The following is a 25,476-nucleotide window of genomic DNA, read 5'->3' on the forward strand; positions in this document are numbered from 1 at the left end:
GTTATCATTTGGTGCTTTGGTGCATTTTATAATTATTAGTTTCACATTAAAGCATTATCAGCATTTATTTGAATGCTGATAACAACCTGCTATACTGTTCTCTAACAGGTTGAATGAAGTTGGCAGCAAAACATTTGTAATTACATAGATCTACATGAGTGGAGACCACGGCAGGCCCACCAGCAGGAAAACGACGCCCATCAGTGCTGCTCGTCCGGTTCCACTGGTTTCTGTGGTCGTGTCACTCTGTCCCTTCTGCTGGTCAGAAGTCAGAATGCAGCGCTTCATATTTCCAGCTTTGTCCCACACCAGCAGCTCGGCTTGAGCCAAGCAGCAGCTGGACGTGTACACGACCCACAGGGGCTGCGATGAAGCCAGTCTCCACTCAGACACGTTCAGAGGGGGCTCCCCTGTCCGTAACCTGGCTGTGCGGTGGTGGTGATGCCGATGGTGGCCGGTTGTTTTGTTTTTGTGTGGCTGTTGATGCTCCAGGTTGGGCAGGGTCTCCTCAAAGCTGTCCTCCGTGGGTGGTGGCTTGCTGAAAACTCTCAAAACACCGCCGCCTTTCTGCATCTGGAGGGCAGCGAGGCCAGAGTGGACATCGTCAGACACGACCATAGACATTCTCCAGCTGGACTTGGTACAATCCACCGGACAGTGAGACTGGATCCGTGCAGCAGAGCAAGATGGTGGAGATCTGTCAGCATCCTGTCAGAAAGCAATGGCAATGACCATTCAAGGAGGAGTCTGTACTAACGCCTGAAAATATGAATCAAATACTTTCTTTTGCTCACCAAAGGGACCACAGTTAAAAATGTCACTGCGTAGTTTGATTCCAGTGAGTTCAGTGCGTGAACGGTGAGCGTGAGCGTCACAGTCGCTCCAGCCTGAGCCGTGGCAGGAGTGAGGAGGCTCACCTCTGCATCGGAAGAGTCTTGTTCCTTAACAAACAACCTGATTAACAAAAAGTCCAAATTTGCATTAACGTGAGTGACAATTTCTAACATGGAGTTAAAGAATCTCCCTTCAACAGATTCCTTTCTATTCTGTCTGCGTACCTGTGTGGCCCCCTTGTCAGAAGATAACCCCAGTCATCGTCAGCTGTTAGATTAAAAAGTTGAGCAGGACCGTGGTTGTAGACGGTGAAGATCACCACTGTGTGGTGGCCTGGTACGAGCTGGGGGGTCGACGTCATCTGAGGAGATTGAGGTGCACAAAGTGATAGGTGAACTATTAAAACGACAGAGCTAAATTACAGTAAATGGACAAAACTGGACGTGTTTATTTACATGTCCAGTTATTTGGTAATGACTAGAAAAGATCCCTAGATCGGCTTCAAATTAAAAGGTTATTTTAGTGTTTGTTATGGAATCTTGGCAAGTTCTGATAACCTTAAATTTTGTTTGACTGGTCAAACAAAAACTGAATTATTCTACCCTTGAACACTTGATTGTTTTTTAAACTCACTTTAAAATATTCTGTTTTTGAAAACAAGCAGGAATTTTCTCAACATTTGTCTGAGATTAGCACTAACTTAGATTGAGACAAGCATAGAAAAGTGAAAATCCACTCAGCTATACCAAATTGATTCAAAATAATTCTTTTTTTTTTTTTTACCATTATCTGAACGTGAGTGGGCTGAATCTTCTCTGTGGAGACTCTCTCCAGCTTATTCCCTCTGCTGTCCAAGCCTACAAGTTGAACACTGAAGGGAACTGTGGGGACGTGGTCCACGAAGCCCACAAGCTCCTCCAAGCCGTGGTCAGACGCAGACGAAGACTGATTCAGCTTCACCTCCTGAAGACTCTGTCCTTCAGCACCAAGCAGCGTCGCGTAAAACGACCCCTCTGGAGGGGAAGATTGTCCCGTCACAGTGAGCACCAGGAAGGCTGGGGCACCTGAAATATATATGTATGGTAACCACACATTAAAGTAGCAGAATTTTTAAAGAGACACATTAACACCCAACAAATAAACAAAGCTTCACCTGCCACAGGACTGCCCTCCACTCTGGCCAGACCTGGGTGTGTATCATTAGTCACAGTGGCAAAGTAGTACAGGAAGTCTACACTGCTGTCACCTGGTAGTATGAATCAGAAAACAAAGATTTCTTAGACTGATCTTTCACTTCCGGCCATGTTAAAACATACTGTAGATATGTTTTTTGGGGTTTTTTTTGTTTACCTATCACAGTGAAGGTTAGGTGATCGCCACTCTTGGCTTGCAGCTTCCATTGACCAGCCTGAACAGGAGGCAAGAGTTTGATACGATACAAACCCTGGAATTGCTCCAACTCTGCTAGATGGCCTTGCTCTCTCAATATGGATTGTCTTTTGTCTGAAAATTAAGAAGACGTTAACAGGTTACTCAGCCATCTTCAGGTTGAACTGCAGCCAGACTTCAGACCAAATCACAGAAGTTTTGTCACATCGCACCACCACTCATCCCCCTGCACTGACTCCTCATTCACTCCAGGGTACACTTTATTATCTCAGGCTTTGAATGGCCAATCACCAGTATATATGTTGGGACTTTCTAACAGATCCCTAAGATTGTGTGAGCACTGCCTGCTGGTTGTGCCACGTACAACGCTGGAAACTAGAAGTGACAAAACCTTCTCAGCAGCGGTACAGGACTCTGCAACACTCTCCCCTCTCCTTTGAGTTTAAAGCTTGTTTTACAATAGCTTTTAATTAACTATTCAATGTATTTATGTCTAATGGGTTTGATGTTTTTTGTGGACAACTCTTTGTGATTGATAGCTTGAAAGGTCCTTCATAAATAATGTTTTACATATTTATTTATTCAAAAGGATTTGTAAGAAGGTAGTGGTGAACTGCGTGTACTTTTAACTCAGAAGGAGAAGAAAAAATACTTATGCTTCTTGATATAGAATTCCATATTCAGATACGTTCTCCTGACATTGTATTGGATGACACACTTTCGGAAACCGTGCAAACATTACCTGACGGACTGGTGAGGATACACTCAGTCATGGTGCCCGTTATGTGTAGGATGATGTTTACTACTGAGCTGTCAACTCTGAAGGAATGTACAGACATTAACTCTGGATCACTTTTTGCACGTAAGAGGGTCACCTGAGAAGAAGAGGGTGGTTTGGTATGCAGCTTTGATTCACAGCTGAAAGTGTGATATGTTTAAAAAAAATATGGAGTTAACTATTTACCTTGTCCACAGCAGTGTTGTCCTCCACTATGGTGGAGACCTTGTGGATGTCAGAGTTGGTGGTGAATACAGCCATTCCTCCTGACACGAGCGACAGGGAGGAGTAGAGAGAGAAGCGATTGGGGGACAGAGGTTTCTTACTGCTTCTCTTCCTCCTACTGCTTTTCTGTGTCTGCTCTTCAGTGAGGAGAAATGTTATCTGCAGAAAGTCCAACCACAAAGGTAAACACAAATACCTCTTCCTATGTAGCTGTCTGCTTGTGATTTCAGTGTGTATGCCTTGTTGTTCAAGGCCTACACAGCAAGTGCATTAAAGAAAAATCAAATAATGTGGCTCATAAATATAAATACTGATGTTTCCATAATTATTAAAATATATTTTAATTGTACAAATACTGAAATATTAAAATTATTTCATAATCATTAATTATTTTTTCGCTATTTATTTGGATTTTTTTGCGCTTTATATTGTCTTAACATTTGATTGGCTTCCCAGGACAGCCATTCAATTTTCAACCAATCACATTGTCTCTAACAGTGTCAAATCTGCTGAATGATTTGGAGCAACAGGTCACATTATTTGAAAAAATAAATTTGATAACAATAGATTTTTTTCCACATACAATAAATTCAAATGTTAATAATTTTATAAAGAGTTAAAATACTTTACTTGTTATAGCTACATTTACTCAGCTGTTAATCTCAATAACGCTTCTATTGCTGGGATTTTTTATTTATTTTTTTATTTTATTTTTTATTTTTTTAAGCCTTTTCTTTAAAGTTGAACCCACCTTACTCCGTTTCTCAAGCGCGAGCGCCTTCACAGCATCAAAGAGATAAGCGTCTTTGGGAGAAGCGTCAGTGAACACAAAGATTTCAGACTCTGGTGGGCTGTGTGTGAGGGCCAGCTGTGAACACACATACAGGTCGTTAGCATAAAACATATTTTTGTTTTGGGCAGAACTCACTTCTTCAAAAAGCCTGGCAACTGAGTGTTGAGCAGAAACAAAGGCACAAATCAAACGACATTGGCAAACACTGCCATCTTGTGGATAAAAAGGAGACCTACAACTGTATTTAACAGTCTTATAGAAAGTCATTACTTATTACTTATACACTGTTTGGCACAAATAAAATAAATATATTTCAAAGTTTAAATATGATGTCTTTAGTTTAGAAAGTTTGGAATAAAAAGAAAAAAATAAAAGTAAAAAACTTGTTTTACTATCATTTTCAGCTGCATTATCTACGAGATAATTTTTCAGCTGCATTATCTACGAGATAATGTTTCAGCTACATTATCTAAGAGACAATAAATGTTTGTTTTTTTTAATTATTAAAACAAAAACCTAGGCATTGTGACATTCTTTTGAGTGCAGCTCGACTTTTGCATGATTTTCAGGGCCAGATAATCTAAGCCACTTCCTCTTTGCCAAGTAGCTCAAGTTCAATCAGATTGGACAGCAAAGATTTAAATACAAAAGACTGTCACGCATGAGTTAGAGAAAAACTAGAGAATAGTTGGTCAGCAACTGCTTTGAAAATCAGGTCTGGGTCTTTATAGTGTTCTTAATGCCATAAAACATTATCTACAAACACTTTTTTGTTTAGTGTTATCAAAGTGTTACTGAATCTGCGTGTCTTTCAAAGAAGCATGAAAGAGTGACTTACAAAAAGAAAAATAGCACATAAAACTCATTTCTAACTTCACCCGTTGTTATTTTTTATTAAAATTTAACTGTATTCCTTTAGGATGTATTGTCACCATAAATACAATTTCACCAGTAGGGCTTCCATATTACAATAATGAGGAGCTTTTGTTTACTCTGAATATTTTAGCTTCTAAATTTACCTGAATGGCAGAAAAACACATTTCTGGTTCATCTCCTCCTCCGAGAGCCATCAGGGTCTCCATGTGCTCCAGGAACTGGTTTGGATCTTCAGCTTCATAAACCGGTCCAAATTCTTCAAAATTAAAGAAATATATTATTGTGAAAACGATAAAATTAAAGTTATAAGAAAAGATTTTATAATAAATGCAATCCAAATACTAAATTACTTTAACAGTTACACAATTTGTTTTTTCTGTATCTGTTGTTCTAAGAAAGCATAAAAAAGAAATTGGTTAGGTTAGGGTAGGGTAGCGTTTTATTGTTCTGTATCATAAGATATAGATATTTTCTGCATTTTCTTACAATAATTTTTTTGACAAACATTTAGTTTCATGATTCGGCTTTTTCCTTGAAAAATAATAGGATAACTGGTGATTGTTGCAGGATAAAAAGCTTTAGAAGGTCACGTAGCTGTGGTGGATGGTGCATTTTTATCAGGAAGATAGAAAAACCTTGCTGATAAAGCCCATGCAAGTGACAACAGATCAATCAAACCTTCATATTTTACCTTGAATCTACTGAAATAAGGTAATCAGAAATTAAACTTTGTTCATTTTCAAACATTCCCTTGCTTTTAGTTGTATATTTGATCATTTTCATATTCTAAATTTCACAAAACAAGATTTGCATTAAAAGTATTCAATTAGAGCAGAAGTGCTTAGTTTTTTTTACATACATGACAGACATGTGTTGATGTCATGATGATCAACACACAACTACCATACTTAAATGACAAGTTCCCCTATGCTTCCCCTTTGGAACAAAGCGTGCCTACTTGTCATGCTGCCTGTAAAGGCGAGGAAAAGATGAAGATGTAAACTGTATGAAAGAATAAATTGTTGTGCTACAGCTCCATTTACTTGTGAAGCGTGTCAACAAAAAGTGAAGATGGGGTCACCTGGATCATGGAAGGGCACAAGCAGAAAGGTGCCAGGCTGCTCTGCACGGCTGGCTCGGCTCTGGATGATGGAGTGAGCCCTGAGTCGGGCGGCGGTGATCTCCTCGAACATGCTGCCTGTGGTGTCCATGACAAACACCAATGCAGGAGCCTGCCTCACGCTGAAGAGCCTGTCAGCGGATGTTTTTCATTGATTCAAGCAGTAGTTCTGAGAGTAGTAGCCGTTTGGAGCATTTCATAGGACTAGTCTCAACTTACTTGAGGAAGGCCTTGTGGCCCACAGTGTCTTTAAGGTCTCTCAGGGCAGTCTGGGTGGCTATGGCAGCCAAACCTGCAGCTTCCACATGGAGGTAATGGTGAGGGGAGAAGATTAATGAGGAGGTGTCTTTGTTGATCCCCCCCGTGGCGCTCAGAAGACTACTTTTGTCTAAAAAGCCTCCATGGCTGCATTTGCCTGTAAGAGAAAGGTTGGTTCTGCTGAGGTTCACAGGCCGAGCAGAAAGAATGAATAAATACCTCACAATTTTTTTTTTTAAAAAGTAACCCACTGAGCTGGAGGTGTATGAACTTTTACCTTTAGGCTTAGAAGGAAAAGAGCTGGTGGTGGTGTACCCGGTGGTGAGCAGGTTTGAGTTTTTCAGAGTCGGTAGGAGATTGTTTCTGCAGGTAGGAGTGAAGCAGTTCTTACAGGTCGGAGTATCTTCTGCCAGAATAACAAACACATTTTCAGATGTAACTAAAATAGTTGGAACACAGATGATAACTTTACATTCCTCATTATTCTAAAATAATTACTCAGTGCCTCTTTTTAATACAACGTGTGCTGAGAAGGAACTCTTTAGTGACACACAAAGTAGAATACTATGTAAGAAGTACTAAGTACCATTATGAAAGTGTGACTTGTTACTGGTTATATAACAAGCAACAAAATTCATTTGTGCAGTCATTTCAATTTCAGTTGCAAATATCACTGACTACGCACCGTAGTTACTAAAAGCTCTGAGTCACAATATGCACCTTAGCCGTATATATATATCCAATATACTGTGCCATGAGTATCCACAAGAAAAAGTGAAAAATTGCATTACCATGTGTACTTTTCTATTTTTCATTGTAAATTATATTTTATTTTATTATATATGCAGAATAAAAAAAAAACCATGCATTGGTATTTACAAATAGCATTAATAGCAGATATCCATTTATCTTGATGTCAGTGACATTTTTATCATATTAAAGATCTGAATGGTTTACCTTTAGCTACAGGAAAAGCAGGCTCATCTGGCTGCAGGAGATGCAGGTAAATTGATTTTTTGCCCATCTCCACCCAGTTACTATGACTGTAGAAATCCTGATTCAACAAAAAAATTGTTTCACCATGAAGAAAAAAAACAACTTTTATTTTTCCAAACCCTAAGACTGAATAGCTCTTAACAAAAATGAAAAGAACAGAAACTGTCAGGAGGACAGTATTATGATTATTATCAGATCTCAGATCGATCCAAGGTTCAGTTTGTACCTGTAAGGCATGGGACAACTGACCCAAGCTGTGACGGGCGCTCGCGTACTCTTTGGCTCGTACTGAGAGAATAATCCGAGTCCAGAACTCCCGAAGCTTCGCAATAGAGTCGTCAATTCTTTCTGAGTCAAAGTGGTAAACCGGGTTATATTTAGTGGCGCTCTTAAGGTCCATGTTTGCGTTGGAGTTCACCACGTCTCTCACGGCTCTCCAGAATCCACGCCCAAGGTAAATCTGTGAGGGAAAAAAAAAAGAGTTGGTGCCTTCTGATGATATGTAAGCTTTGATTGTTATCACAATCAGTTCTTATTTAACCACAATGTGATCCAGAAAAGACAGAAAATAAACAATGTCAACATAACCTCACATTTTTCTCTCCTTGGAGGTCATGCTGTTTTGTGGTGTCCCTCAGGACCTCCAGGGAAACTTTGATGATGGCCTGTTCTGTGATGTACTGGTGTGTGTATGAGTCAAAGGACAGAATCAAAACTTTGGACCAGAAGTTGGGAAAGAACCCCATGCATGGTGACACCAGCAACAGAAGGGACCAGAACATCTGTCTCTGGCGTCTGACGCAGGTTCCTCTATCTTGTGACATAATGAGTCGGTAGGCAAGAAGGTCTAGAAGCAAGACTCAAAATTCAGACAGTTGCTTAGCAAATTATCCATTCTCCAAAAAAAGGACTGGATCTGCAGTTTGGAAGAAGAACACCAAAAACAGGGATTGCATCAAAATGTTGATTATCACCAAACCATATCGTTTAATAAGATGTTTCCTTTTTCTGTCTTTATTTTCCTCGCCCCACTTCCACCCATTCCTCTTCTTGTTCTCAGCCTTTTCTTCTTATTGTTCTCAATTTTGTTTAACAAACACAATAAGCTGGGATGTTCTCACAGTCTCATGCTTTGTTTCACTGTTTCCCAGAGACACTGAAACAAAGCATGTGGCCTGTAAACAGCATCTCCCTCCATCCCATCAGTTTATATTCAGCAGGTGTCACATTGATGACTTGAGCGCATAAAACACTAGTATGGGGTCACATTTCTTTTTTCTTCCTATCCTATCGTTTTTTTTCCAAGAAGTTTCATTTTGCCTGTACTATTTTAACTAAACAGAAGCTAATTTTTACCTTCCACTCTACTTGAATATCTCTTTTCTGAGGTCTCTTGAGGGTCTGTTAAATCCAAACCATCTGCAGTAGAACGTAATCAAACCGTCTTACCTTGGTTCAGGGAGGATGTTTTGCAGTGTTCTGGCTTTTTCCTGATATCAAACTTTTTTAGAGAGATGTCACGATACAAAACCACAGCAAATCAGAGTGCACATGGCAACACCGCAACCCGTGAAGCTGAATATTCTTTTGCTGGGTGTAGCCACATATACGTATCTGCATGTGAAGTAAAAAAAAACAAAAACTCTCAATTGTCTGTCCTTGGGTCCTTATTTGCAGCTGGTAGAGAAAAAATAACAAAGGAATGACAACCAAGATATCAACTTTGAAAAAACTTTGTTGCCCTTGGATAAGAGTCTGAGTGGTGCTGCTGGGTCTTCACTTTGTTTCGTACTGTTTCTTACCACGAGGCAGAAGATCTCATTTTGCAGCCTCCCCATTGTAGCCGCCTGCTCCTTCTAGCCCCCATTAATCCATGGTGCATTGATTCAATACAATAGGGTTGCATATATTACCAACCGGGGTGTTCAGGCTAGGCATACCCCAACCCCCCTCCATGCCCTCCAATCATCACTCTCAATTTCCCTCACAAGGTGAAAAAAAACACTTTCACTTCCAGCCATGTGTCTCCTCTCCCTGTTCACCAAGACTTTTGATTGATTCACAAAGCTGATGTCTAGGTTGTTTAAGACAAAACAGAAAATGATCATCCTTTTTGTCTTTCTTGTCAGTCAATATTATTTTTCAAGAGGATTGGCTGATTTAAAAAAAGAGAAGAAAGACCTCGCAAATACTATTGCATTACACGCAACAACAAAAAACAGGATTTTAAAGTTGTAAGTGAGGGAGGTGGAGTCTGCTAAACCCCAGACTTTACTGGAAATCGGCTGACAGTGATGGTTTCCTGTTCACCTGTTTTTAAATGTACCAAGTTTTCTTGTTGAGCTACTTTGCAGTCAACCCAGTTCAACCACAATATGGCTTCTGTAAACCAGGAATTGCATATTTCAAATGTAACAATTTATGCTATATGTTCTCTCACATATAATATGCCAGAGAAAAACACTTTTATCACAAGCCATATACACAGATGACCCTTCTGGATGCCAAGTGCAATGACTTCCCAGCAGATGCACAAGATGCTTAAAGATTCCTTTCACGCTGCAAAGCAAGAGAAGCTTTTCTTTGTGTTGTAGATAAAAATTTGTGACCCAAAATCCAGGAACTTCGGGAGGTGTAAGGACGCCTCCTGAATACATACTAGAGCACTCCATGTATTGTTTTCCTATGTTCCCATTTATACTTTTTTTTCTCATTTTTGTTTGAGCTCTGTAGTGCTGTTTTCCTCCTCTGTCTGGTCTGTCAACAAAATACAGTAAAGCTAAAAATTTGAAAGTTGTCACTAGATAATCTTCCACAGCTACAACATACAATTCTCAATAAAACTACTGCAGGAGCTAGCATACTTTGGCACACAGAGTTCACCATCAAGCACCAACTGTCATCAAATATCCTTTTTGGAGCTTTAAATATTGTAACCACATCCCACAGTATTTTAAAAGCAAAGATGGACAGTCACTTCCTGCAGTCAGAGTTAATAGAGGACAAAATGGGTATTTTGTGTGTGTACCTTAGTTAGATGTTGTGAATTGCAGAAATTATTTCACATTTTGATATGTGGTTGAAAACAAAAACTTTAAATTTAATAAGGCTGACATAAAGCAGAAAACAAACAAATAAGACAAACATTCTGGATTAATACATACCCTTTTGGTTCAGTCAAGCTTAAAAGTTGTTAGCGTAGACGTTACTGAAACATATCTAGCTCTTTCAGCTTAAATATGAGATGTTGCTGTTTTCTAAACATAGATCATATTTCTGTTTTCTTCTTGTTTTCTGAAAGAAAACGGAAATGTATTCAGTTTTCTTACAGCACTAGAAACTATTCCAAGATGTTTGCAGCAAGCTAATAGATCAGCCATGAAGTGTAAATGTAGTTAAGTCATTCTTATTTTATATTTATAACTATTCAAATTTTCATAGTTAAAGAAAGAAGGGAAAAGAAATTACTTACTAGTTTTTTATCCGTAAGCAACTGGGACCAAGTGAAAACCCAAAGCCCCACCCACCTGTTTTTCTTTTACATATAAGTGCCTGGTACCAGTGAAGTTTCTCTTTATTTGCAACATCATCCCAGGTAGGTTTATATTTATGCATTTTTCTACTTCTTTTTTCTTCTGTCCTTCATGTTTCTACGTTGTTTAGGATGGTGTACAATATGCATTTGTTATAAATATCACAATAAACAGGAACTACATTGGTTTTATTTGTATAAGTGAAGAAACATATCTAGTGACACAGAAAGGTTTGCTTGCATGCCACGGTGTAAAACTGTGATTCCCCCTCCTTCACTAGTTCTCATAACTCCTTTGGTTTGCCCTCACCACAAACACCAGGAGGCTATGCTTTCATTTTCAGGTGTGATTTCAGCTGTTCTTGACTGTATATTCTCATAGCCTAAACAATATTTTGTCTTCCTAAATGATCTATGTCTTTTTTTTTTTTTTTTGCCTAAAACATCTTTTGGAAAGAAAAAGGTGGTGAATTATGTTTTGCCACTGAATAAGCTCATTATTTTAGGAAGGTGTCGATTTGTAAATTTGATTCATATTTTTCCTATATTTACTTACAGTCTAAATCATTTTACAGGTAAAATTAAAACGCCTATTAAGGTTGTATTTTAGAACTACTGTCAATTCTCATGCCAGGATCTATTTTATTGGACATATAGCTTTCAATTTCTCATATATTTGAGTCATTGCACTAAGGCCTGCTAAATTCATATTATTGAAATTACAATCTGAATTATCACATTGTTAAAGAAAGTTGTTCAAATCTCATCACAACTGTTTTTTTTTTCTTTTTGTTTTTTTTTACAACAGATCCTTTGCAAATACATTTGCACAACAGGCATGACGATAAATTGGTTTGGTCTGCTGACAGCTCTGAGAGAACAAGGTATGGAGAGACATTTAAAAGCGTTCCTCTGACAGAAAATGTTTTAAAACAATGAACAATTTTGAAAAAGAAATGATCTGCTTTTTAGTAAAACATTATGAAAAATTCTATGTCAAAAATATGTCTTCCTTTGCTGCTTTAGTTCCTCTGAAGAGCATTGATGCTCAGCTGGAGGTGAAGGACCATGTAGCTACTCTGGTCTCCACTCTGAACTATGAGAACAAGGAGGACAAACCTCTAGAGGCTGTGTTTGTCTTCCCTCTGCCTGGAGATGCTGCTGTGTGTCATTTCAGTGCTCAGATTGGAGAAACACACATTGTAGCTGAGGTGAAGGAGAAACAGCAGGTGAGCTGGAACAAAGATGTCTTCTCTATAAAGAAGCTGAAACACAGTAAAGTGAACATTGCTGACATGCTTCATGTGGACTGCAGGCTCAGGAGGAGTATGATGATGCTCTGAGCTCCGGTCAGCAGGCCTTCCTGTTGGAGGAGAGTGAGCAGAGTCCAGATATCTTCTCTCTGAAAGTGGGCAGTCTGCCTCCAGGAGAGAGCGCCTCCATCAGGCTGGAGTACGTCACTGAGCTGGCTGTGGAGGCCGATGATGGGCTGAGGTTCTGTTTGCCTGCTGTGCTTAACCCTCGATACCAACCACAGGGTAGGAAAACTAACCAATAGATGGATGCACTCATATCTATTTTAACTAAAATCTAAGTGACTCCCAGTTTTCTCTCATGTTGTTTACAGGTAGTGAAGGTCCCAGTGTCCAGGTGACCTCAGTTCCAGCCTCTCTGGTGCCCTACAGTCTGTCCTTTTCTGCCCAGGTCTCCTCTCCTCATCCAATCTCTAAAATAGAGTCCAGTTGTTCTCTGGAGCCTCTTCAGTACCTCAACGCTGATCAAACTCAGGCCACGGTGGGTAGAGAGCTGATGTTACAGCTGGATGTAGTTATTACAAACAAGATAAATCACTTTATTTTTTATTATTTTTGTTTTTCAACTGTAGGTTAAATTGGGTGCAGGACACAAGTTTGACAAAGACATTGAGCTACTGATTTATTACAAAGACGCCCACCAGCCCTCTGCTGTGGTGGAGGCAGGACAGGCCTCTGCCAAACCTGGTGAGTGAAAAATGGTGAACTATTTTGCATACATGAGGTTCATGATATTATATCAACTGAGACATTGCTTTGATGCAAATTGTATATGGTATTCTGACAAGCAGTCAATTGATATTTCTGTTTTACTGTTTGTCTCGCACATATGTGACTGCCAGAGCATCTTTCAGCAATAATAATAAAAGAAATATGAAATTGATTTGAATTTTTCTATGTCATAAATTAGGCTCTCTGATGGGTGATCCGGTGGTCATGGTTAGCCTTTACCCCGAGTTCCCCCAATCGGTGATGTCCTCACTCACCACTTGTGGAGAGTTTATATTTTTGGTGGATCGATCAGGAAGTATGGGTTCAGGAATGAATCACGAAACATCTCAGAGTCGCATGGACAGTGCCAAGGTATGAATATTGTTCTTATTTGTAAAGTTCTTTGCTGGATCTTTTTAATTTATTTACTCACCTCTCTTTAGGAAACTCTGTTGTTCCTTTTGAAGAGCTTACCAATGGGCTGCTACTTCAACATCTGCAGTTTTGAGACAACGTTTGAACACATCTTCCCGTAAGTCACTACCTCTCATAAGTCTTCCTCTGTCTAGTTCTACATAAATGTTCAGGTTGATTAGGTTGATTGATGAATGTTCCTGTCTAACAATAGCAACAGCGTGAAGTACACCCAGAAAACAATGGAGAACGCTCTGAAGAAAGTTGAAGAGATGGCAGCTGATCTGGGGGGAACAGAAATCCTGCAGCCACTCACAGATATTTACAGCAAGCAGTGCATTCCTAATCATCCCAGACAAGTAGTTTGATCCTATTGTTTTACTTTGTAGAGGCAAAATCCCTTAAGGGGTTCTTGCGCCTTGTGTTGGATACATTCTTTTTACCTTCCCTTTAAAAAAAACATTTTGCATTTAGCGTCTAGATTTCTCAGCTCGTGCCTTTTGAAGAGTTTTACGAGGAAACATAAATCAACTAATTCATGCTTTCTTCTCTAGCTGTTTGTCTTTTCTGATGGAGAAGTTGGAAACACAAAAGATGTTTTAGATCTGGTCAGAAAGAATTCAAATTCCCACAGGTGAAACCAGATCAACACAAGCTTTTTTTTTTATGTGTCTGAAAGATCGGCATAAACTAAAACAAACTGCTGCTTTGTAGGTGCTTATCCTTTGGGATTGGAGAAGGAGCCAGTTCTGCTCTCATCAACGGGATGGCCAAAGAGGGTGGAGGCCACGCTCAGTTCATAACAGGAACCGAAAGGATGCAACCAAAAGTAAGACAAAAAACAAAATTTATCACGTCTTTAATATACAGTTGCGTATTAAAGATTGTATGGAGCAGCTGTTTGTGGGTTTCTACAACAAGTAGGTCCTGTAGGTAAAAGAAACGAGAAACCTTAATCTTTATGCAATGAACAAACTTGCAGGATCACACCTTGCTGTTGGGGTACAAACCCTGCCTACAAGTTGTGGCTTGGTGGTTGAACTCACCACGCACACCTTGAAATGTTTTCTCACTCCTACTCACCTCTCTGCACAAAAGTACAGTCAGTCATCTGTCTCTATATGATGCATGTCATGGTGGTAAAATGAGAAAAGTATGACATTAGTGTTAAAGATGGATTTCAGTCAACAACATACATTACTGTGGTTTATTTTAATTGTTAGTTGACACTGCATGTTAAACCATGGGTCCATTTGGACAAAATTTTCCATCTGGGTGCATGTATGGATATTTTTAGTCACAGCAGTTTTGCATTGTTTTTAGGTGATGGAGTCACTGCGGTTTGCTTTGCATCCAACTGTAGTGGACATTTCACTCACTTGGGATTTACCAAAAGGAATGTCAGCCACTGTTCTCTCTCCACCAATCAAATCACTTTTCCAGGGTCAGAGGTCTGTGATATACTCCCAGCTCTCTGGAAAGGTATGAACTGCACTTGTTTCTCAAACCAGACCTATCAGATTTGAACTGGTTATTTGGAGTATTGTCCAACTAGATTTAGAAAATGGGACGGTGAGGTTTGTCAATGCAGTCCATTTTTGTTTAGAGAACTACCAAGTTTCAACTTGCTGAAACTAACAAAACACTCTAAGAGCATTCTAACTTGGAAATTTAACCCTGATCTCAAAACCAATGAGACTGTCCATATAAAATCTAATGAAAGCTGCCATTTATTTGCAGCTGTGAGTTAAGATATGACAATTAATCTGAAATATCAGAACAACATTCCCTTAGACCAGTCAGATTAAAAACCAGGAAGTGAAAAAACTAAAATAAATCTTTTTTTGTTATTGTTTTTCTGAATCACAGATTAATCTAATAAAAACTTCAACCAATAATGACATCAACTAACCACATGTTCTCTGATGCACTTCTTTTTTAATCTCCTATACCTAAAGGATAAAGATCAGGAACTTGGGGTAAAGTTTATACTTTTTTTGTTGCTGTTTTAAAACTACTAAACCTATTTAAGAAGTTCCAGCATACATTTTAATCTCCCAGTCCCCAGAATAAAAATCAGAATTTGTCAAAATTAGAACCAGGATGTCAGACCTCAAAGAAATCAGCATATCTACTTCTTATCGTTTCACAGAGGGTTCACATTGGAACAGTGTTGGAAAGTACAACATGTAGAAACATATTTATTCATAATTATTCTGTGTTGGTGCAGTTAACATGGTCACTGAAAATATCAACCGGAGTTTTTAACTCATAACTGAAACAATGCTTAGTTAGACTGAAAGTCATTCCTTTTGATTTTGGGCAGCTGTGCCATTCTGATGTTGCATTATTGGGCCCAGGAATTAGCAATGATTTTTGACAAATGATACTTTCTTAGATTTCAAAAGCATCAGAAGCTTGCGTGAAGGTCAAGTACAGCCTGGCAGGTCATCCCTGTGAGAACCAGCTGCACTTCAGCCTCAAACCATCAGAAAACACTGGGTAAAATACACAGGTCTACTCTTTGGATCTTTCTTTCACAAATTTACTTCAAATGCCTATATAGAAAATACAAACAAAAAATTGAAAGTGTGCTATAGTTTAGGGGCAAATGTATATAAACACCCACCTATGTGTAAATAAATACCATTTGTTTACTATAGATTTTAACACTGCCACTGGTCTAAGTTACCAAAGCTAATTTTTAATGTGACATTCAGGCTTAGTGTGATGACCGGGCTCCAAGGTCACAACAAAAAGGGAGACACAATGTAGAAGAGTTTCTGAAAATACACTTATTTAACACAAATCAAAGTCCCATCTCTTTGAGAGTTTATTACTCTACTATGTCTGCAGGTTAACGGTCCACAGGTTGGCTGCTCGGACTCTGATTCACTCACTTGAAATGAAGATGAGAGAACCGAGTGGATTTAACAATGATGCCAAGAGGAAGGTGGTTAAGCTCAGTGTTGAATCAGGAGTGAACAGTTCCTTCACTGCCTTCATTGCAGTCGACAAAACAACAAACAAAGTAATTCAAGGACCTTTGGTACGCCGAAATGTTCCAACAGCCTGTCTGGTACGCCGAAATGTTCCAACAGCCAGTGAGTGCTATTTTTCTAAGTAGATGACATTGAAATACTTCTACACTCAAGCATGTTCAGAATTTACGGAAAACCTGAAACAGCTTATGTAGCATGCCCATGTAGCATACCAGGTTATATTTAAGGAACAAAAAGGGTAACAATAAAGTAATTAAAGCAAAATCAAGCTTCAGAGTTCAAAGATGACACAAAACCAAATATCTACTTTATAAATTGCATATATATAAAGTAACAATTTTTAATTTAATATCCTATGTACAATGGATATGATCACCAAAGCAAAGAACACCTTTATCTAAAAATTCTAATAAAAAGTGTTACTAATAATCTTAGATAAAATAGTAAATTCGTATTTATTTCTGTCTTGTGGATTCCAAACACTTAAATGATCATATCCCTGTAAATCAAGTTCTAAGTCCAAACGTGAAAGCAACACAAAAAGCAGACAGATTAGGAGCATAGATCCTAAAACACACACTGACAATCATGTACCCAGCAGCCAGATGACTCATTTCTAGAATGTGTGGTGCAGAGGTCTTTATTCTGCAGGGAACTCAATAAAGTGAAGAAGTGAAAAATACAAGAGCTTTTGTGCAGGACTGGGATCTGATGTGAGAGAACAGCATTGTTGTTTTGGACTTTAGCCCCATATTACTGTTATAACTTGACGAAACTAAGATACAAAAACAGTGAAAAATAATGACAAATTGGGAAATAGGATTCTACCAGGGCTTATTATATGTCGTGGTACCTTTAGGTTATTTTACTATTTGAATTATCTTAGTGTGTTTTGTTTTTTCTTCTTGAAAATAGTGAGAGATTGAGAAATCTCTACTTGATACATATTTATCATATGTATCGATCTATTGCTTTTAAAAGTATTTTATTTATTAATCTCAGGCCCTGATTATCGACCATTAAACTCACGCCGTGTTCCAGGACCCGGTGAGTTTTTTTTTTTATTTATTTTGTCCTTCATTTTATATATAATTGATGTTATTCATGTGAAGCATCACCTGGTAACTAACACACTGACATAGGTATTGTAAATAATATTTGACTGAGCGATAATGAATTTTTAAAATTCTTTTGTTATGCCACAGAATATGAATCACTGAACCCCACCTATACCGGAATGCAAAGCAAGAACTACTCAAGTCTGTGAATATATATTTGTTTACTTACAAAAGATGCTCATTGTAGTGTGGTGATGCCACTAGATTTAAAGGTTTTCTTTTTCCCTTTACTAACTTGGACACAAAAGAAATAGAAAAGTTTTGAGAATTTATTTAAACAGATATAGTAGACTATTATTACCAAATGTTAACGTTATTACCAAATGCTAATAATGTTAACATTGCTTCTAGAAAGCAATGCACATTATTAGAGAAAATTGCAATACATGAGCTATGATGCAAATGAAAGTAAAGTATTACTCTAAAAATCATGTGGTAAGTAAAGAACTTAAATTGATGTCTTAAATATTATTTAAAGTATACAAGATTTCATGGTGCCGCTAAGTTAGTTTACTATTTTACTTTGAATGATTTGAATGTGTCTTTTTTTTTTACTTCTTGGAAACAGTAAAAGAAAAATATTGAATATTCTTTAAACGATACTGATTCTTAATTTTTTGCATGATCTGTTAACTTTAAATTGTTTTATTTATTAAACTCAGGAGATGCTTATCAACCATTAAAATCATGTCGTGTAAGACCAGGTAAGTTAATTAATAGAATTGAAACCAATGTCAAATTTTACACATAGGTTTAAAGACTTTTTAGCAATAATATCCTGTCTATTTTCTTACACTTTAAGAATTTAAATTGTAAATTGTGTTAGGCAAGTTAATGACTAGGAGTTGTTTTTTTGTGGAAATAGTGTACAATTTTTTTTTGTTATTACTCTGCACTATTACTCAAAAGCATCACCTGGTAACTAAAATAAAAATGGGTATTGAAAGTAATATTTTAATGGTTGCTAATTTCGAGTTTTTGCTCTTGTTTTGCCAAAGACTATGGCTCAGTCCTCTTGCGGTCGACACCAAGATGCAGTAAGAACAAAACAAAATGCATTGAGGACCTCTTAATCATAGTACTTGTTTGTTTGAGTTTGCTCAATGCCTGACATGAGAAGCTAATGCCTTTTCTATTTTAGATTCACAGGAGTCTGATTCATATCGTGGCCTTTTGAGACGTAGCGGTAAGAGCAGAAAAAAACTCACCTTGAAGTGAATGTAGATTTTTCTTTAATTATGTGTACTCTATGCATATTTAAAAACTTACAAGAAATTACAAAGCATTAACTTTTTGCAACGATGCATAGGACAAGATCTATTTGCCTCAGCAGCAAAATTTAAAGAAAAGACTGCTGGAAGACGTGAAGGTGAAAATCCTCCACCACTAAAAATGATGTCTATCTGTCCGTCTGTTGTTCATTTGTTTATTTATGTTTTTATTTGGGTTAGTTGGCTGCCTGACTTATTTACCAAACCGGAGAGAAAAATAATAATTCTAATAATTATTTCACATTTATTTTAGATTTACGCTGCTGCTCAGTTGCTTTAGATGATTGGGATGGCTCCTCAAGACATTACGGTAAGAAAACTTTAGAAAACGAAACTTTTTTTCTAACTTATTCCGTGTGAAAACGCATGAAAGAGTTTTTGTATTATATCAAATGCACCACAACCACTTGCACCACTGTTTTTAGTGCTTTTAACAATATGCAAAAGGGACAAGACTAGTGTCTTGTCATTTTGTGTTTCAGAATATAGCAGCTAAAACAGAGTGGGATCTTTGATTGTACTTCTCTGAACAATCTCTGTAGATGATCCACGATCTCTTCTCTTGAGCTCACCCTACAGGTTGCCTTTAGGATTTACATCTTGGACCTGAGATGGCCCATGATTTTTGACTTTGACTGTTTGGTGAACAAATTCTATGTTGATTTAAATATATGTTTTTCATCAACATTCTTCATTTATAACCTCTTCTAGTTTGCAGGAACAGGGAGAGATTTTCATTTAAAATATCCTGCTGTGTCCAATAGTTCATAGCACTTCGCCAGATAATTTCTTGTGATAGTGGGACAATAACAAGGTCTACTACACAACCAATCAGCATATAGATAGTCTTACCTTATGGTTGTCAGGGAGGCTTGAAGACAGCAAAATGCCACACTTAGCTTCAGTCCTATGGGAGAAAATTTGTAGATTTGTTTTTACTTTTCTTACCATTTTCCTCACTTTGTGTGGTTGTGTTGTCTCAAGTTATTTGTCACTGGTCTAGTTTTTTTAAATTTAATTTAATTTATTGCTGTGACTCCATGGAAATTAGGAAGGCTTTTTTTCATTTATTCCCTTCAATTTATATAACAACTTTATATTTTTATTGTAGAAGAGACGGGAAAAAGCTTGGCAGTGAGCGTCCCACCCAGATGTAAGTAAAAATCTCTGGCTATGAATTTTCTTTAGTTGTACACTGTTTGTTTTTGCAAATACAGCAACAAGGCAAATGCAATGTAAAATTGTAAACATATAATAGTTTGTGTACTGATATATTCATTCATCAAGTGTCCATGCTTGTTTACAGAATCTATATACCTAAAGTGCTTCTGTATGAAAACATGTGGGTCAACTCATAGAATAAATATTAAAGTCACTCCTAAGGAAAACAACATATTTATTTTGACTGTTTTTGAAATATCTTAAAGTTTGGGATTTTCTCAATGTATCAAGGTTTAAACCAGTGTTTTATTAGTTGTTCTTTTATTTAACTTGTTGTAGGCTTTTATTATGAAAACCAAATGCATAGCTCATGTACATCCTCAACAGCACAATATTCTTCAATCAGTAAATGTTAAATCCCCATCATGATGTTAAAAGAAAACCTTTCTTGTTATTATGAAGTATCCTGAACCATTCACCATGCCTATTTGGCGTCTCGTGTTAATTTACATTTGAGAGGTCATGATCAGCTTAAAAAGTAATTCAGTTTAAAAAATTCACATCGCCGATTATCCTTGTTGTTTAGGAAGTAAGCTTTTATTCTAAGTCAAACTGTTTATTATTATTAATGTGCAACAAGACTTGCATTTACTTTACTTTGTCAGCAGCTTCCAGCCACAAGATGTCTGGCACAAATGTATTTTCTCAAATGAAGAAAAGGTTCAGTGTCTTCATGAAACCTCATGAAAAGTCTACAGAAACTGATGCTCCAAAACGTTCAGTTAGAGGTAAGTATTGACATCAAAAGAGATGCAGAGCACATTTATAATAAATAGAAAAAAAAATGCTGTTATTTCTTTTGTTTCTGGAAGTTTTAGTATTTTGTATTTTTATACAGTTTTTATTTAGAAAGGTTCATAATGTTCCAGTCTTGGTTTGTAAAGATTTATTCAACATTTGAGCAATGCAATACATGGTTAAGTTTTATTGTCACAGTGTAGTCATGAAATCGCATGAAACATGAGTTGCATTGCAATCTTTAGTGGTTTTATGCTTAAACCAGACCCCGTTTTAAAACCATTTTCCAGGTCCAGTCTGAAAATAGATAAAAATGCAGAGAAATTGCCTTTGATTTTTTTTTTATGGAATAGCTTTTCTTCTTAGTAATTCTAAAACGGTAGTTTTTTCAGACTGTTCTACCTAAATTCCCCGTTTTTTTAGGGATAATTTTTAATAATATCCTTCAACACTGAATTGGAAAACAAAATTGAGAAACCAACAACCAAAAAAATACATTTTAAGCAAAGAAAATTTTAGGAAGTGACTGAATGATTTTTGAACCTCCAAAAATTGGTAGAAAATGTTAAAATATCAAGCTAACACATAGTAATTTGAGATAATTAATGTAAATCAATTATAAATCATTGTAGAAAGCTCTTCAATGTTCAGATATTTTAAGCATTTTTATCTATTTGATAGCAGATTAAGGAAGAAAGTCTTGAAATTGAAACATTTGTTATATTCCATTTTCTTGTAAAATTCTATAAGAAAATTCCTTTCTTGTTCTTTGTCTCTAACACATTCACGTGTCTCAAAAAATCAGGCAAACAATAATTATGCGATGCCTGTTTGGGCCTAAGCTATTTTTCTACTTTCCTGTTTGCCTTCAGACCAACCAGCAGACATGAAAAAATCTAACTCATAATATTCAAAATAATCAACAGAACTGCTGAAAGAGACAACAAAGATGAGTCATGTGTTATTGTAAAATGGTGGTCATTTTGTTTCCTTTAGAACATGAACCCTGTAAATTTTGCCCTCATGAGTTTAACAGTCTTGCTGCATTATAGCTGCAACCAATTCAAATAAATTGCAGTGCAATAAAAGTGACTAATCCAACCATCACTGGATTTTAAAAAAATTACATTTATAAGATTCTTATTTTTCTGTAACTTGTGAATTATGAGTGTACAGCAGACTTCATTCAATGAGCTGATTTTGAAATTATGCCAACACATTTTAACATGTATCAAAAGGATCAGAAACAGCTGCTACATGTTTTTTCAGACTCAAAACATGTTGAAAAGAAGAATCTCCATAAAGACCCTCTGCTGCAGCTGGTGTCCCTGCAGAAAGCGTCTGGCAGCTGGAGGCTTGATGAAGATCTGGCTGCTGTGCTGGGAAAGAGCAAAGAGGAGGTGGAAAAATCAAAGCCTAGAGAGGTAGATGTTATCAAATTAAAGTAAAAATATGATAGATTCATTAAAAAACATATTCAATTCATTAAGTAATGTTGCAATAAAATTAAGTAAAGCCTCAGGAAGTGTTATTTTGGGTTTAACTTGAACTACAGACATAAAAAAGGCAATCACTGCTGGTAATTTTACAAACTTCCAGTAAGCTGCAAAATGGCCTCAACTTGTACAGCAAAGCGTCATTCACCCATTCATGCGCACATTCACATGTGTGAACAACAAAGAAAGTCTTGTTTTACACAGTGATACTGTTTGATTTGTGGCTCAGTTTTTATGAGTTTTGTTTTGTATCATAATTAGGTCAAACAGGAAGTGTGGACAACGATTCTGGCTCTGATCTGGCTTCATGGCTTCAAGACGGATAAAAAAGCAGAGTGGGAGCTTTTGTCTATGAAGGCTGCATCATGGCTCAATGATCAGAACGGTATTCACAGCACTGTTTTGATATTTATTTATTGTAAATTTATGCAGTTTCTCAAATTAATTTATCTGATTTCTTTCAGCTTCACGTGTGCCAGAGTGTGTTGCAGCTGGAAATACACTGCTGGGCAGCAGTGTGCAAAAAGAAGCTCTGGGAATATAAGAGTTTCCATGTTTCCTAGTTTTCAATATCAGTACGAGGGGCATTTCTTTTCTACCTCATCTTATTTTTACTGATATGAATGAATCAAATTTTGAGTGAATGCTTCCGTAAACATGCTATTTTAAGCTGATATTTTACATGAAAATGTTCCATTAAAAATAAATTTGGTGTTGCATCAATATGAAAAACTAAGTCCCAGCTTTCCTTGACTTTTCTGCTGTACATTAGTAAAAAGGTTATTTTTTTCAAACTATGTTCAGGTAACATTTTCTGAACAAATTGTCAGTTACTATTTGTTGTTGTTTTTCTATGTAACCTTACTTTTGACCCAACATGAATAAGTACCCAGCTCTGCTTAGTGGTATTTATATGTTTATTTGTATGTGTGGTTCTGGTCAAGATAGTAGTAGTCAAACATAACTAATCAGATCCAACACACTTTTGACAAAAATTCTATTTCTATAAGACAAATAATTAACTTCTAGTACACTATTAGAAGCTTAATAGTGTACTAGAAACTCAACACACCCATGAGTCATTCCAGGTATCCTGCTGATTTTGCATAAGTGTCATGTGTTTAACATGACACTTCAGTCAATGAAGTCACTGATCCTGTGAACAAGCATGAGATAAATAAGTGACCTATATTTAAGGGTGGAGGCTGCAAATGATCTCCTTGCTGATTGTACTGCTGCATCTAAAAAAACAGAATATTTCTTTCCAGATGTATCCGAAAGTGATGTGTTTTAATTTGTTGCATTTTTATGATTATGGTTTAGAGTTAAGGAAACCCCCCAATTAATGCCTCAGAAAATTAGAATATCGCATTAGACCAATCCAAAACAAATGTCTTAAGCACAAATATCAGGTTTCTCAATACCATTTCAATGACTCAGTACTAGGTAGGGCCTCTTCTTGCATGAATTACCACATTAGTGCTCCTTGGCATAGAGGTGATCAGCCTGTTTAATCAGCTCACATGTCACAACACAAATGAGCAGAACTTCTCAGAAATATGGTTATGTAATTAACCATTTGGGCAGTGATTCCCATGAAAGCTTGATTCAACCAGCTTTCAGATTTCACAGTCTGTACAAAAAATAAACTCATCTTTGAAAACTCAAAATAGCTAGTGTTTCTTTTTTCCTCAATTTTGGCATTGCGATTACTATACAAAACATGTTTTCCTAACGTTTTGATTTGTAATGGAATGTATTTCAGTATTTCCATTGAAAATTACTTGAATAAAAGTACAACTTTTTATTTCTTATCCCTCTGTTTGTCTGTGCGATTTACTCTTGATCTCTTTGTCCCTCACTTTCTTCTGGCTTTGGTAACTCTTGTGACTGTGCTTCCCATAAACTCTTACATCTTCTAACAACAAAAAGAAAACAGGCTTCTAAAGGTTCTTGAAATGGGGTTGCATGAAGATCTTGGTTTTCAATACCCCACTAGGAATATGAAATGACAGTTTGGAGAAAGAAACGACTTTCCAATAGGAGCTATCCCCCTCAGTCTGTTTTTTTTATTATGCATGTGTAATAATTACATTATAAAAGGAGCAAAAACAACATATTTTAAAGCTGATAACTTAAACAGCACGATGCCTCACCATATAACCAAGCAGCAACAGAGAAGTGTGAATGTGTTTATGCTTCTTAGTTTTAGTTTTATAATCTTTACCTTTTAGTAAACATTAAGAAATGGGAAGTTATTCATGTGAATGCCTATTGTCATAAATTAAATCGCCTTCCCAGCAATTGTTCTGTGATTGCAAGGGCTTTTGTAACAAACTGTGTGTCAGAGTGCTTTGAAGCAGGAAGCGCACTGTTGGGTTGCAGAGTGCAGAGAAACACTGAGGTTTTCTTTTGTGGCTTCACGTTTGTGAGTAATATACAGTAATAGATTAATCTCACCCTGCAGACTTTAATTTGCATGTCTGATTGCGTAAGTTGTGCACAAAAAGGTCACTGAATATTTTCTCTATATTGTAGCACCAACAATGCTACATTCAAAGTCACTACGCTCTCCTGTCTTTCCTATTCTCAGTGAAGTGATCTGTTCAATTAATTGTGCATTCATTGCAGGTGGACAAAAATTACCTTGAAATTCACCTTGAAATATGAACATTTCAAGGTGAATTTAGACACAGAGCCTCAGCAGCCATTTTTGACCAAAGACATAATTTGCATGTGATTACATGCATCGCAGGGATTATGTTGCATTGGTTGTTTTGTGGGCTAAAAAAGTTTTCCAAGCTCCTAGTGAAGCTGACAAATAAGTTTACTAAAGATAGGCCATATAAATTCTGGAGCTCCCATAAAAATTGGAGGGAAAAGCACATATCTGATATTTGAATGTGTGTTGTGAAACACGTATCTGACAGGAAGAGTGCAGGCCTAGATGAAACAGTTTATGAAAAAGGAAACTGACATGAAACCACTTTGATCATTGGTTTGAACACAGGTCAAACCTCAAGCTCCTCCCATCTGCTATACTTTAATAAAGACAAAAGAGAGGGTATTCTTTTATTCTGTTTGGTAACTCATACTTTCAGATAGGAATAGTTTCTGTGTATGTCTCTTTATTTTCTCTCCTCTTTGACAATTAGGGTATCTGGTTCAGGATGCAACAGTAGAGGCTGTTGTCATGTAATGCAGAATAGATTTGATTCTGTAACATATGTTTGGGTTTCAAGGTGAAAAAAATTATTGTTTGTTTCCCTTAGTGGAAAGTTCTGGTTACCCTACCTTATTGACAGAGTAACAGGGTAGATTTCCTTTCTGTTCTCTCACTCCTCATCACCTCATCAGAACTAAATTCATAAACAAAAGTATTTACTATGGT

At 37.0% G+C, this 25,476-nt stretch overlaps 2 protein-coding genes across 3 annotated transcripts; one reads left to right on the top strand and one right to left on the bottom strand.

The window, feature by feature from the left end:
- Positions 1–46: 46 nt before the first annotated feature.
- vwa7 (von Willebrand factor A domain containing 7) lies at positions 47–9,268 on the bottom strand. 2 transcript variants are annotated; one of them, XM_081614500.1, is made up of 17 exons: positions 8,719–9,268; positions 7,863–8,185; positions 7,496–7,729; positions 7,231–7,327; positions 6,551–6,679; positions 6,235–6,430; positions 5,977–6,146; positions 5,039–5,151; positions 3,978–4,094; positions 3,188–3,385; positions 2,966–3,098; positions 2,185–2,337; positions 1,988–2,080; positions 1,618–1,898; positions 1,059–1,195; positions 795–954; positions 47–708 (listed from the first exon to the last, which is right to left on the bottom strand). In XM_081614500.1, the coding sequence occupies exons 2-17, from the start codon at positions 8,091–8,093 to the stop codon at positions 151–153; spliced, it is 3,000 nt and encodes a 999-aa protein (XP_081470626.1). In that variant the 5' UTR covers positions 8,094–8,185; positions 8,719–9,268; the 3' UTR covers positions 47–150. The 2 variants fall into 2 exon arrangements, with proteins under 2 accessions (XP_081470626.1, XP_081470627.1); XM_081614501.1 differs by lacking the exon at positions 8,719–9,268 and having other exon boundaries at positions 7,863–8,704.
- A 2,537-nt stretch (positions 9,269–11,805) lies between these two features.
- Positions 11,806–23,767, top strand: LOC103475174 (von Willebrand factor A domain-containing protein 5A-like). The gene is made up of 24 exons (XM_081614834.1): positions 11,806–12,030; positions 12,117–12,339; positions 12,429–12,595; positions 12,687–12,801; positions 13,025–13,197; positions 13,269–13,357; positions 13,454–13,598; positions 13,794–13,873; positions 13,954–14,068; positions 14,563–14,721; positions 15,638–15,741; positions 16,096–16,343; positions 17,244–17,288; positions 17,447–17,500; positions 18,022–18,063; positions 18,358–18,396; positions 18,501–18,545; positions 18,669–18,728; positions 18,884–18,940; positions 19,742–19,783; positions 20,460–20,579; positions 21,859–22,013; positions 22,347–22,470; positions 22,550–23,767. The coding sequence occupies exons 1-24, from the start codon at positions 11,806–11,808 to the stop codon at positions 22,627–22,629; spliced, it is 2,706 nt and encodes a 901-aa protein (XP_081470960.1). The 3' UTR covers positions 22,630–23,767.
- Positions 23,768–25,476: the final 1,709 nt, after the last annotated feature.

Source organism: Poecilia reticulata, chromosome 13 (assembly GCF_904066995.2).
Source record: "Poecilia reticulata chromosome 13, P_reticulata-male-v2, whole genome shotgun sequence".
Lineage (NCBI taxonomy): Eukaryota > Metazoa > Chordata > Actinopteri > Cyprinodontiformes > Poeciliidae > Poecilia > Poecilia reticulata.